General features: G+C 55.8%; 2 protein-coding genes across 3 annotated transcripts in view; one reads left to right on the top strand and one right to left on the bottom strand.

Annotated features, from left to right (window-relative positions):
• Lgi4 (leucine rich repeat LGI family member 4) overlaps positions 1 to 12,169 on the top strand; it is a 30,117-nt gene that overhangs the window by 2,840 nt on the left and 15,108 nt on the right. Inside the window, exons 3-5 of one of the 2 annotated variants that reach the window (XM_035449226.1) lie at positions 1,748 to 1,872; positions 8,794 to 8,863; positions 9,018 to 9,233. The gene's annotated coding sequence lies outside the window, so the exon portion shown is untranslated. Of the gene's footprint in view, positions 1 to 1,747; positions 1,873 to 8,793; positions 8,864 to 9,017; positions 9,234 to 10,623 lie in introns of those variants that run through there. The other variant, XM_027431100.2, reaches the window with a different exon arrangement.
• On the bottom strand, positions 6,547 to 10,603 carry LOC103162414 (phospholemman). Its single transcript, XM_027431107.2, has 8 exons — positions 10,492 to 10,603; positions 9,220 to 9,284; positions 8,789 to 8,821; positions 8,308 to 8,382; positions 7,916 to 7,952; positions 7,020 to 7,069; positions 6,815 to 6,869; positions 6,547 to 6,686 (listed from the first exon to the last, which is right to left on the bottom strand). Exons 1-7 carry the CDS (start codon positions 10,494 to 10,496, stop codon positions 6,847 to 6,849), a joined length of 288 nt encoding a protein of 95 aa, XP_027286908.1. The 5' UTR covers positions 10,497 to 10,603; the 3' UTR covers positions 6,547 to 6,686; positions 6,815 to 6,846.

Below are 12,169 nucleotides of genomic sequence, written 5' to 3'. Positions count from 1 at the left end.
ACAGCTGAGCCCCCAACTTCAGCAGGGACTCCGGGGCGGAGGAGGGGGACCCAAATTGCCTGGGCCAGCCTGAGACCTCTGTGCCTCTCTGCCCTCCACCCTCCTTCTCAGCGCTGCCCACCAATCGCACCGACTCAGGGCCTACTCTTGGCCCTGCCCTCCATAATCAGGCCTAGACTGCCCCAGCAGGCCTCTCTATGGTCTGGCTGCCCAGCCCCCCACCCCCCCCACCCCCGTTCTCCCACAGCCACCAGAACCCTATTACTCCCAGTCAGATCAGGGGCCTGCTGAGGCCTCCCAAATGACCCCCCCACAGTATTCCAAGCAAAAACCAAGGGAAACCAAGATTCGAACCTCAGAGTTGTTTTACGACTCTTCCCAAGGTGTTTCTCTGATTATTTCAGGACACAAGCCCATAGTCCTGGTCATAATCCATGGAGGCGTTGAGTGCTATTTGTTACTGAGTCAGGCAGCAGCCTCGCCTGACTGATACAGTCTATCTAGCCCTCATATAATGAAGGAAAGTCCTTCGGAGGATGGCCTAGTCCTGGTCCTACTCAGGCTCCGCACACCTTCTCCTCAGTCCTCTGCTTAGCTATATAACCCCTAATTCTAGAGCATGCCAGCCATCCTGCCTCGGGACCTTTGCACCAGCCACTTGACTTCCTCACCAACCTGTGGGTTTAACTGAGATGTCCCATTTAAAAGTCTCTCGGTCCCAGCTCTCTCTCTAACCCCATTCCCTCCTTTAAAGTTTCTTCCATGAGAATTTATTGCTTTGACACACGATCTCAGTGCACAATGCAGACTGATCTCAAACTCACAATCCCCCTGCCTCGGCCTCCTGAATGCTGGGAAGAATTATTCTTGCCTGCTGTACATGTGTGGTCAGTAGGAGAACATGAGGAGGTTGACAGGGCAGAAAGGCTGGCTTAGAAAATTTCCCATAGTGTCCCCAGAGAGGGAAGGGGGAGGGGGCGGGGCTAGCACCCAGCACACAAGCTCCACGGGGCAGGGGGAGGGACCCGTGGAGCACCTGCTGGGTACACCCTACATCTGCCCTTCAATACCTGGCTCCGACGCTATGATCAAACATTCATCAAGAATCGGAAGTCCCTAACAGAAACAAAGCCACACGCACAAATCCCCAAGTCACTGGCAGGGTGTGGTGTGGCTGCTCCTGCTGGACACTCAGGAACAGCCTCCTAGCAAGCAGTCAATATCTGATCTGAGGCCAGCAGGAGAGGAGCCTGAGCTCACTGTTCAGAGAGCTGGAGGTAGGGGGATCGTGTTCCTGGCAGAAGGAACAGAAAGTCCAAAGGCCCTGAGGTAGTAAGGACCTTGGCCTATGAGAGGGTCTGTATTCATGAGGAAAGATGGAGGGGGTCAGAAAGTGGAGAGGATTCAGGCTAGCTCTCAGATCTGCCAGACCTAGGGCTGCAATGTCTTAGGGATGAGATAAAAGCATTGTTATGGTAACTCTTGCCATAGTCTGCTCCTAATTTATAGGAGGCTCCAGAGAGGCCACGCAGCTCGGGAGTGGATAAATTATGATTCAAACCTCTGAGTCACTTTACAACTCTTCCCAAGCTGCTTCTCTGATTACTTTGTGCGTGAGCCCATAGTCCTGGTCACAACCCTTGGAGGCCTTGAGTATTATTTATTATTGAGGCAGACAGCAGCCTTACCTGGCTGGTGTAGTTAGTTCCTCTACCACTGATATAATGAATGTATTTGCCCTTCCCAGCTCTCTTCCTGGTCTCCAAAGAGGAAGCCTTAGGTTGGTGCTTGCCAGCCCCGGTTAATCTCTACCCTGAACCCAAGAGAAAACAGGCTTTACAAGGCGCTCTGTCTCCATCAGGGGCTGGATCGGTAAGAGACCACCTCCCTTCCCCAGCCTGGCTCTGCCCTCCGCAGACCCCTTCAGTGAGCCATAGCCATATGGCCACATGGCTGGTGGCTCATGTCCTGTAGTCCCAGATGAAACTGCCCTTCCGTTCTAGCCCTAGGGCATCCCCGGCACAAGATCCGACACTCACCATAGTAAAACGGGTCTGTTTCTTCGGGAACTGTGGGAAAGAAGACAGAGAAGAGGGGAAAACATGTTTCAACACTGGTTTTCTGGGCATCTTCAAGGACCAAGATGGTCCAAGTGCTTCTTTATGGGACTTGGAGTAGGAAGCCCCCCGATGGTGGACGATACTGTGTCTCAGTAGAGCACAAAGGATGCTCTCCAGACCCATTCACACATCCGTCAGTGCCACGCCTAGTGTAGTGTATGACCCACACAGCGGTACATGGCAGTCCTGGTCCTAGACCCTCAGAATCATTGTATGAAACACACACGTGTGCATACACACACACACACACACACACACACACACACACACACACACACTCGCACACGCACGTGCACACATGCTGGACCTATCAAAGCCCAGTCTCACCAGAGGACCACCAGATGGATGCAATGACTTCCCTTGAAGACTCCTTCAACCCTCCCAGTCATCCCAGGGCCCTGAGGTCTCAAGGCTGCCCCCTGCAGGGCTCTTCCATCTGCTTAGGCTGTCACCATCTCCAGTATGGGCAACCTGTGATGACGCATATTCTCTGTCACCTAAGACACCAGCAGTTTTGAGAGCTGGGATCAATCTTGTGGCAACTCTGTGCTCCTCTGACAATGAATCTTCTCCTTTATGTGAAACAGAAGGCCCTTAGGTTTCTGAGGTTGGCTTTCTCTAACCTCAGAAAGTACGTGTATGTGCATGTGTGCCTGTGTGTGTGTGTGTGTGTGTGTGTGTGTGTGTGTGTTTGTGTGTGTATGTGTTTGTGTGTGTGATTGTGTGTGCCTGTGTGTGTTTGTGTGTGTGCGTGGGTGCTTGTGTGTGTGTTTGTGTGTGTGTGTGTGCCTGTGTGTGTCTGTGTGTGTGTGTGTGTGCCTGTGTGTGTGTCTGTGTGTGTGTGCCTGGGTGTATGTGTTTGTGTGTGTGCCTGTGTGTGTGTGTTTGTGTGTGTGTGTGTGTGTGTGTGTGTGTTTAGCCTTTTCCTATCTCTTGCCTTTGCCCTAAACCCTTTCCAGCAGGATAGGAGAGGCAGACACAGTGGCCCATACCCATACCATGGCTCTTGGAAGAATGAGACAGGGTAGAGCCATCAAGGATAGCCTGGGCTACAAGGAGACCCCCCCCAGGTAGAGGGAGAACTCAGAACATTCTTCCAGTGTAAGATGCCCACCCTGGCCAGTCATGGAGGCACACGCCTTTAATCCCAGTACTAGGGAAGCAGAGGCAGGTGGATCTCTGAAAGTTTGAGGCCAGCCTGGTCTCCAGAGTGAGTTCCAAACCAGCTGGGACCACAGAGTGAGACCCTGTCTTAAAAAGTTAAATTAAATTAAATTAAATTAAAAGGTGTACACCCTGTAGCTGTCAACATTCTGCCCTGACTACAGCAGATGTCTGTATCTTGTACCACTAGGAAGGGGGGTGAGTGATGACATTGTCGTTTCTCTCGCCCTTTCTGGGTTCTACTGGAACTGGGTGGGGCTGTGTCCTTAGATCTGACCAATAAGTGCTCAGGATTGTGAGTGCTTTGGTTGTCTTTGGGCCACAGAGACCTCCTGACTCCATCTACATGTCCATAAGTTAGCAATGCATCCCAGTGGCCTTCCTCCACTGAGACTTTTGATACTATTTGTTACTGATACTACCCGGAGCCTAAACTGACTGATACAGCTGGCTATGAGGCAAGGCCATAAATAGCGCTCATTTATCTTCTGTGTCCTTCCGAGGTCTCTGTCTAGACTCTAAAGAAGTGCTGATGTGTCTTTAACATTTGCCAATGGAATTGTTGTTTGGGGTATGTGATTTAGTTTTGGTTTTTGGAAAGGCTCTCGCTAAGTAGTCCAGGCTGGTCTTAAGCTCACAGTCCTCCTGCCTTAGCCTTCAGAGTGCTGAGATGTCCAGCTTGTACCGCTGCACCCGCCTCCTGTCTTTTAGGGAAAGAGAGGAAAACAAATACTAATTTTTTATTTGTGGTGGTGATAAAAAATAAATGCCACTAATGATTTTTAAAAAGAAGTTAATCCTCCAAAGAAAAAACATAAATATCAATAAAAGGAACATTCTAATAGGGCAACACTCAACCCGCACACAGCCAGGACGCGGTGTCTGAGAGTCACCTGGCCTGCATTTTAGCTTCACCAACAGAGGGTGGGCAAATTGGTCTCTGCAGTTCAGTCTGGCTCTCAAGAAGTTTTCTGGAATGAATGAATGAATGAGTGAATGAGTGAATGAATGAGTGAATGAGAGGGCCCGGAATCTGCAGGTGATTGTATTAAAGGCAGAGGTATTGGCCCATCGCTCAGGTCTCCTGGTTTCCCGTACACCCCTTCTCCGGGTGATTGCCTATCCCAGCATCCTCCAAAGATCTCCTGCGGGTCCCTGACCACCGCAGTCCCAGTCTTCAGGGTGTGGCTGGGTTAAGGGTGGAGTCAGGAGGCAGGAGAAGCAATGTACACCACTCTTGGCCAGTTGCCAGGGAGAGATCAGGAAGGAGGTGGTTGCTATGGTAACCAGGGCATCTTTCGAGGTGATTGGGGTCCTGGCACTTCAGGCTGGGTGGGGTCCTATGCGAGGTTTGGGGGTTGGGCTAATCTTATCTCCCATCTTTGCCCCTGCAGACCTGGCTTCTGGTCAAGCTGGGTGTCTTGGCTCCCAAAAATGGGGACCTAGACCCAGGTATGCCAGCATCCCCGTTCTGCTCACCCCGATTCTCCCTCTGGTTCTCTGGCAAGAACCGCATCTCCCTTCTCTCCCTCAGCAATTCATTAATTTGTTTCCGTATGCTGCCTGCGAAGAATGCACCAGAGCTTTTCCTCCCCCGGGGTTTCCCAAGTCCTGCGGTCCCTTATCAGGCTGTGACAGGAAAAAGGGGGATTGGCAGGGCATCTGCCCTCCCACCTCTACCCGTCTGCTGCCATCGATCCTGCTAACCACCACCTCTGCAAAAAGCAAGCCCTGGGCTCCCGCCAGACCTGCTGGCTCAGCCCTGCCCCCTCTCCCTGGGGTGGCTCCCAGCCTCTGCAGCCCCTCACCCCCCCCCCCGCCCTGCCTGGGATTCTGCAGCTAGGGCTCTGCACAGCAGGCCCCCCACCCCCCCGCCGCGCCTGCTGGGAAAGAGGAAAGAGAAGGTGCCATGAGAGTGGAATTGGGGTTCCCTCCACCGCTAGGGGCTCCGCAGAACCCCCAAGTCCTCTGCCTTGCCCCCATCCCCCCGCCACGTTCAAGCATCCTACCCCCAGCTCCTCTGCAGAGGACCAGGTGACAGAGGGGGAGATGAGGAAGCCACGGAGCCACAGGGTGTTTGAGCCGGTGCACGCAGATCTGGGTTAATGGGTGCTAAGTGTAAACCCAGTGCGGCTGGATGCGGGGAGACAAGTGTGTCTCCGAGAGGAAACCATAGTACATGTGGGCTGGGAAGAGGGGTCCCCGACATTCCATCACCACCGTGCGGGTTCGCTGCAGTGCTGCAGCCCCACCCCCACCCCCCTCCATAATTGCCTATTTCGGTGTCTCCACGTCTCTCTGTCTCTCTGTCTCTCTCTTCCCAATTGCATCTCTGAGAGACTGCCACCTAGGTTTTTGTGCCTCTGGCTCTCCTGTTTCTCTTGGTCTCTATCTCTTTCAGGGTTTCTTAGCCCATCTCTTGTCACACCACCACCACCAACCTCTCCTCCCTTCGACTGTCCCTCTGGTCCTTTAGCATCTGCCTGTCAGGGAGTTCAGTAAATATCCATACTACACTAGGCAATCATGGGATAATGATCCCTTTCACTGGCCCACCTCAGGGTGCTGAAGTCTTCCAGAACCTCTGTGGCTGCAGATCCGTCCGCTCCCACCCTTAAAAACCCCATCTCTTCCCGTTAGCTTCCACTGCTGTGCTGGACCAGGCAGGCACCCGGTTGCCATAGCAACCTGTCCGAGCATCCTTTCTCTTGGGACTGTCACTCTCTAATCATAGGTCCTGTACAGGGTGCCCAAGAAACCCCAAGGGGCGTCAAGGAATGTGCTCTTGGGCTTCCGCCCATGATAGGGGCAGAGGTTTCCCCTTCCTCTTCCTCCGGGGATGGGATTCTCCCCGCATCCTGTCCCCTAAGCTCTTAGATCCAGGGTCCCCCCACCTCCATGCCAGCACCCATTCCCCAGGTGACGCTCACCGTTTGTGGGGCTCTGGGTTGGGGTGGCCATAGTGAGCCCGAGCAGGGGGGGCTTGGCTGCTGAATGCTGAGGCAGCGAAGGCGCGGCTGCAGCAGCTGGAAGCAGGACAGACTGATGTGGGGAGGGCGAGGTGGGGGAGCCCTGGTAGGGCGGGGGGCCTGTAGCCAATGGGGGCCCGGAGAGCCCGCCCCCGTCCAGGCCATCCCCCCGCCCCCGCCCCCGCCCACTGCTGACGTCCCCGCCCCTTCCCCAAGGGTGGGGGCGCCCCCTGCCGGGGCCAAGGGGGCTCCCGGGTTTTCGCACAAGAGGCACTGAGATCAACCAAGCGCTATCGAGAGGGAAAACCGAGTTTTATTGGAGGTCTTAGCAGTAAGGGGTGTCTGTCTGTCCGGGAGGCAGGGCTGAGGCAAGGGACGCTGGAGGTGGCCACGGGCAGCTGGGTGAGGAAAGGCGTCAGGTGTCAAGGGGGTCCTGTGGGGGTGAAGGGAGTGAATGGCAAGCAGAGACCCCCCCCCCAAGCTCTCCTCGCCATGCTCCCACCCTGGCACTGTGCCCCTCGGCCTCCCTTCCTCCCAACTTTAGCCCATCAGCTGCAGGACCTGGCTGCGATTCCTGGAGCCAGGTGGAGGTCCTACCGCCGGCGGGTGGACAGACCTGCGGGGGACACAGAGAGTTCAGGGTGGGTGGGTGGGTGGGCATCAGCAACCCGGGTAACTGCTCGCCAAACCCATCGTGCTGCGCGCCCAGGAAGAGGGGCTCTCGGAAGCAGCTGCCCCACAACCCCTGCAGTGTCCACGAACTCACGGCGGATGGAGCTGCGGAAAGTTCCCTCCTCTTCATCGGGTTCCCCAGTTCTGGGAAGGGACAAACAGAGAGGGGAAGTCGGATGGTCCAGGAGAGGCAGCCGCTTCCGAGAAGCCCCCCCCCCCCCCAGTGCAGGTCTTATTTCCCGAGCGGCACCGGGGGCTTGGATATGAGGACGGTCCATCCAAAACGAGAAGCGCCCTGCTGCTGTTTCGGGGTGCGGCAGGAGGTGCTCGCAGTGAAGGCCTCCTCCGGGACTTTGGGGAAGGGACTTGATATTGTCACAGTCACAGGGTCTTGGGAGACTGCCCTGATGGGACTTGGGTCGGATGAGTGACCCTAAGTCACCTTACCTCCCCGTGCCTCAGTTTCCTAATCTGCAAGAGGGGATTGACGATGGTACCCACCCACCCACCTTCCGCAGGTGGGGTGAGAGGTGCATAACAGGGCAGGAAGCGGCGCCTGGCGCGTGATGCGCGCTCACGCACTCGGGAGGGTCGGTATGGAAGCATCTGGGATCGTCTTAGCGCGCAGAAGGCATGCCTACGTTGCGTGCGCTTTAAAGGGTTATTTCGAGAGGATGGGGACGGGAGCTAAACTGGGCCGCCCTGTGAGGTGATCTCATTTCAGCTGCTTCTGCCCAGCTTCACTTCACTACGCTTGGGTTGCCATCTGCGGGGCTGGTGGGAGCCCAGCGCCCCCACCGGCTGGGAGCTGGGCCAGGCAAGGCGGGAGCTTGACCATCGTCGCTGGGGCCAAGAGCTTGGCTTGGGGTTTGGCACACGCTAACAAGCGCTTCATACACGTTCGACTGCAGGGTGGGTGCGCTTGCACGCCTCTCCCCAACCGCCTCTCCACTGCGGGAGGAGCAAGGGAGGCCCGGAGGGAGCACTCACCTCTGCTGTTGGTTGAATTTGCACCGACATCTCTTGCCTGCGGGAGTGGGGGGGGGAGATAGGCTGAGCTCCCGCATCCCCAGGCTCGCCTCCAAACCGGGGAGGCCGCGGGGGTGGGTGGGGCGTGAGGCCGGACTGGAGGAAGGGTAGGGTGTGGGGGCGTGGTTGAATGTGGGGGCGTGGTCTGGGATGGGGTGGGAGGTGAGGGGCGGGGTTTAGGGTGGGTGTGGTCTTTGTGGGGCGAGGCTGGAGTCAGGGTAGGATGAGAGAGACGTGGTTGGAGGCTGAGCCTGTGCTGAGCGTGGGTAGGGCAAGCTGTGTGGGTTGTCAGGAGCCTGGCTTGGGCAGGGAAGGCTGGAGGCGGGGCCGGGAAGGCAGGTGCAGACACTCACTGAGGATGATAAGGATGCCCAGGATGAAGAGGATCCCAGCGATGGTGAGGCCACCGATCCTCAGGGTGTGGTAATCTGTGGGCAGCCCGAAGGAGCATAGGGGAAGAGGATGCAGGGCAAAGGGGAAAAAGAGGAGGAGAGGAGAAGGGGGGGGCGATGTGTGAGAATAGGGGGCAGGGCAGAGGAAAGAGGGAGGGAGGGGTGGAAAGAGAGAAAGGTTGGAGAGGAGGGTACCACAGAAAGTGGAGGCAGCAGGGAACGGGGCACCTGATCCTGAGAAACCAGCCCAAATGAGACAGGGGCCTCAAATAGACAGGTAAAGGGGTCTAAGACAAGCAGAGCGGGAGAGAGCGAAGAATGAGAGACACAAACAGACACACAGACATGTAGACAGACACACAGAGAGAGATACACACAGAGAGAGACAGAGAGAATATAAACACCCAGGCCTCTCTCCAAACCCCATAGTAGCTCCTCTCACCGTAGGTGAATGGATCGGGTTCCTGTGGACCTTCTAGAAGGAAAAGCAAAAATCAATATTTGACTATCTCTTGAGGTGTGTGATGGGGACATGAGTAAGAGGACCTTTGGGGGCTCTACCTACTTTCTCCGGCTGGGAGTTTGGGTGCTACTGGACCATAGACAGGCTGCCAGCCTATTCCGTATCCTGGCAACCTCCTGTGGTGACCCAGTACCCTGATATCTTACAGGTTGTTCGTGTTTCTATCAACCAGGGACCCAGCTTCTATCCACTCACGCTTCTGCCTGACCCAGGCATCCTCCTCTCTCCCGGCAAAGTCAGCGGTGGCCACAGCCGGTGCCGCGATGCCTGGTTTCCTGGTTTTCTCCGGGGCCTTCTACTCCCTCTGGCACCCACAGTCTTGAGATAGAGGACACTTCCTTTGGACTCACCTGCACTGGCCATGGTGAGGAGACACATGCAGAGGGCCAGGATGCGGCCTGGAGATGCCATTGCCCTAAGGAGTCAGCCAGGGTCAAGAAATGTCCTCTTCCCTGCTCCCCTCCCCTCCTAGAAAGGGCCTGAACCCACGGGGTTAAGTCAAGGGCAGCCTAAGGACTTAGTTGCCTGAGAAACAGGGGCTCCCCGTACTTTACAGGAACCATGTTACCAAAACAACTGCGTAATGCAGATCCCGAGACTACACAGCAGACACCACAGCAAGGCGAGGGGGGGGGGCACACAGCTCTCAGGGGGCCTCCCCATGGCCACCCCCTACCAACAGCTGGTCCCAGAGGCCCAAAACCTACCCTTGTAAGGGAAGCGAGCTGCCTGTGGACACAGGTGGAAATGCTGAGACAGACAGCAGGACACGCCCAGCCCCACCTGGCCCCTACACACCTCAGCCAGTGGTCTCTCTACAGCCCGCAGTCCAGTCCCGGCTCTCCTAGCCTCGGCTGCCTGCCCGCGCTCTCCCTGACCCTGGGTATAAATATCTCCCGATTCACCCCGGAGGAATTCGCGGCACACAGGCCACCATGGCAACAGCCCCCCCCCGACGACTCGGGGGGTCCTTATAACACTGCTGGGGTGAGGCTCAGCCAGGAGCCTCATCCCCACAGGCCACCCCACCTCCTTTCCCGGGAGCTGTGAGAAAAGGGGGACACGCTCCTCCCGTTGCCCTCCCTTGGTTGACATCTTTCATAACAAGACAACATTAGGCAAGGGGGTGACAAGAAGCCCATGCTGGCGGGCCTGAGAGAAGTTAGGTGTTTGGTTCAGGTTCACACATACGAGTGCAGACACACTTATATGTGGACACACACACACACACACACACACACACACACACACACACACCAAGGACGGGTGTGGCTGGAATGGGGACAGACAACACCCTCTCCCCAAACCGCTGATTGGAGGAACACAGGGTGTAGACATAAGCACAAACTTCTCCGGGCCTTCTGTACCCCCAAACAGTGACGGAAACAGACCTCTCCAAATGAACACCCAAGCCTCACCCCCAGCCAGGGGTCTCACAGCAGCCGCTGAAAAAGGGAGGAGCCACCAGCTCACCCGCCCCCGTGCAACTCCTGTGCCCACACTCTCCTCCCTCTTGGGTCAGGCCTGCCTGAGAAGCCACAGGCTGGCCACTCTTGTTCCCAAAATAGGCCTCCCAGCTAGGGGAGCAGAGAGGCCTGGAGGGAGGACTGGGGAACGCTCACCCCATTCACGCTGTCCCTGCTGACAGAAGACCCCCAAATGTCCAGCTGTGCACCCTGGGAGCTAAGCACTTTGGACCCCCTGGCCCAGAACTGGACGCTCCACCCCCGCAGGCTCCCCTCCTGGCCCCACCCTACTCTTGCCCTCCCCAACAAGCAACTGAAACTGGAGCCCAGGCTGGAGGGGGGCCAGGGGGCGGCCCCCAGCCCAGACCGCCCTGGCCCGCTAGATTAACTCTCTCAGCACAGCCCCAGGAGCAGCATGGGGCCAGCATGGGGCCCACATGTGAACTAGATTGTGAGATGACACAAGCCTGTGTGTGTGTGTGTGTGTGTGTGTGTGCTCGCTCGCCTGCCTCTAGACTAGGGTCAGAGAATGTTTTCTGCTAGGATTCCTGGGAATTGGCCCAGCTGGGGCCTAAGGTCACACAACCTAAGTACTTATGAGGTCACTGACCTCTGACACAGTGTTTTGACAGCCTTTAATAACTAGTTTTCTTGAATTTTTTTTTTATGTATGGTGCTTTGAATTTTCATGTATGGTGTGTTGCTGACTCAGTTTTACCAGGACACACACACACACACACACACACACACACACACACACACACACACACACGCAGAGATACAGCCAGGATGTAACCCCTGGATGAGTCTGGTGGTACACTCGGGAAGCAGAGGCAGGAGGATTGGGGGTTCAAGGTCAGACTGGCCTGCAGAGTGAGCTACATAGAGATAGAGACACATGACCTTTCTCATTAAAAAAAAAAAAAAGACTTTGCTGTACCTCTGTCTACTCTTAGTTAAACACTGTCACACACTACCCACAGGAACACATTCAGAGACAGACTCACACCCAGCACTCCCATCCCCATGCCGCAAGGAGGTGAACGCACAGCTGAGCCCGTAGGAATGTGGGCTCACCAGCAAGTTGATGGTGATCTCCAACCCACACACTCATGGCCATCTCCAACCCACACACTGTGTGTACACCCTGGGTGCAGACCAGCGGGCACATCACCGCCTATACAGTCATAGGCACGCAGGGCCACATGTTCCAAAGCCACAGATATGCACTCGATCAAGAACTTCCCGTTCCCTCTGCTCATGTCATCCTGAGGAGCCACGGGGAAAACACTTTTGACATTCTCACAGGCCAGACAGCTTCACAAGCCCGACAGACAGAGAAACCAGGGGGCAGGCGTGGGTTCAAGATTCCTTGCTATGTGACCTTGGGCAGCTATTGAGACCTCACTGTCCCTCAGCCATCCTGGGCTACAAAATGGAGAAACCTCTGATATTATATCTGCAACTGCTGGCCAGGCTCAGAGGTTCACGAACTTGACGGTTTTCTTGTCAGCTCCTTTTTAGAGACTGGTAAACTGAGGTCTAGACAACTGATTTTCCTTAAGTCTCTCGGCTGGTTGAAATGTCCCCAGCCTCAAGCAAACAGCAGCCCAAATAGTACGCTCTACACACAGGAGTTTAGCCCTGTCAGGGACACAAGCCTAGCCTCACATATCCCTGTGTCCCCAAATCCCTCTTCTACCCTTGCTGTCCCAGCACCCCTGGTTACAGATAACCCTAATGTTTACACAACACCACCGGGAGGGGACCGGAGCAGCCAGCCTGTCCAGCCTCCTTTTCTTACAGAGAGGCTCTGAAGTGGTCACTGTCCCAG

This window comes from Cricetulus griseus, chromosome 9 (genome assembly GCF_003668045.3).
Source record: "Cricetulus griseus strain 17A/GY chromosome 9, alternate assembly CriGri-PICRH-1.0, whole genome shotgun sequence".
Lineage (NCBI taxonomy): Eukaryota > Metazoa > Chordata > Mammalia > Rodentia > Cricetidae > Cricetulus > Cricetulus griseus.
Note: the sequence above shows the minus strand (reverse complement) of the source record. Positions and strands in the feature narration are given on the sequence as shown.

Coding starts and splice junctions, on each gene's coding strand:
- LOC103162414 (XM_027431107.2), bottom strand. Junction 7,953..8,307: donor GGGCATCCTTATCATCCTCA/GTGAGTGTCTGC, acceptor CCACTCCCGCAG/GCAAGAGATGTCGGTGCAAA. Junction 6,870..7,019: donor TTTCCGCAGCTCCATCCGCC/GTGAGTTCGTGG, acceptor TGTCCCCCGCAG/GTCTGTCCACCCGCCGGCGG.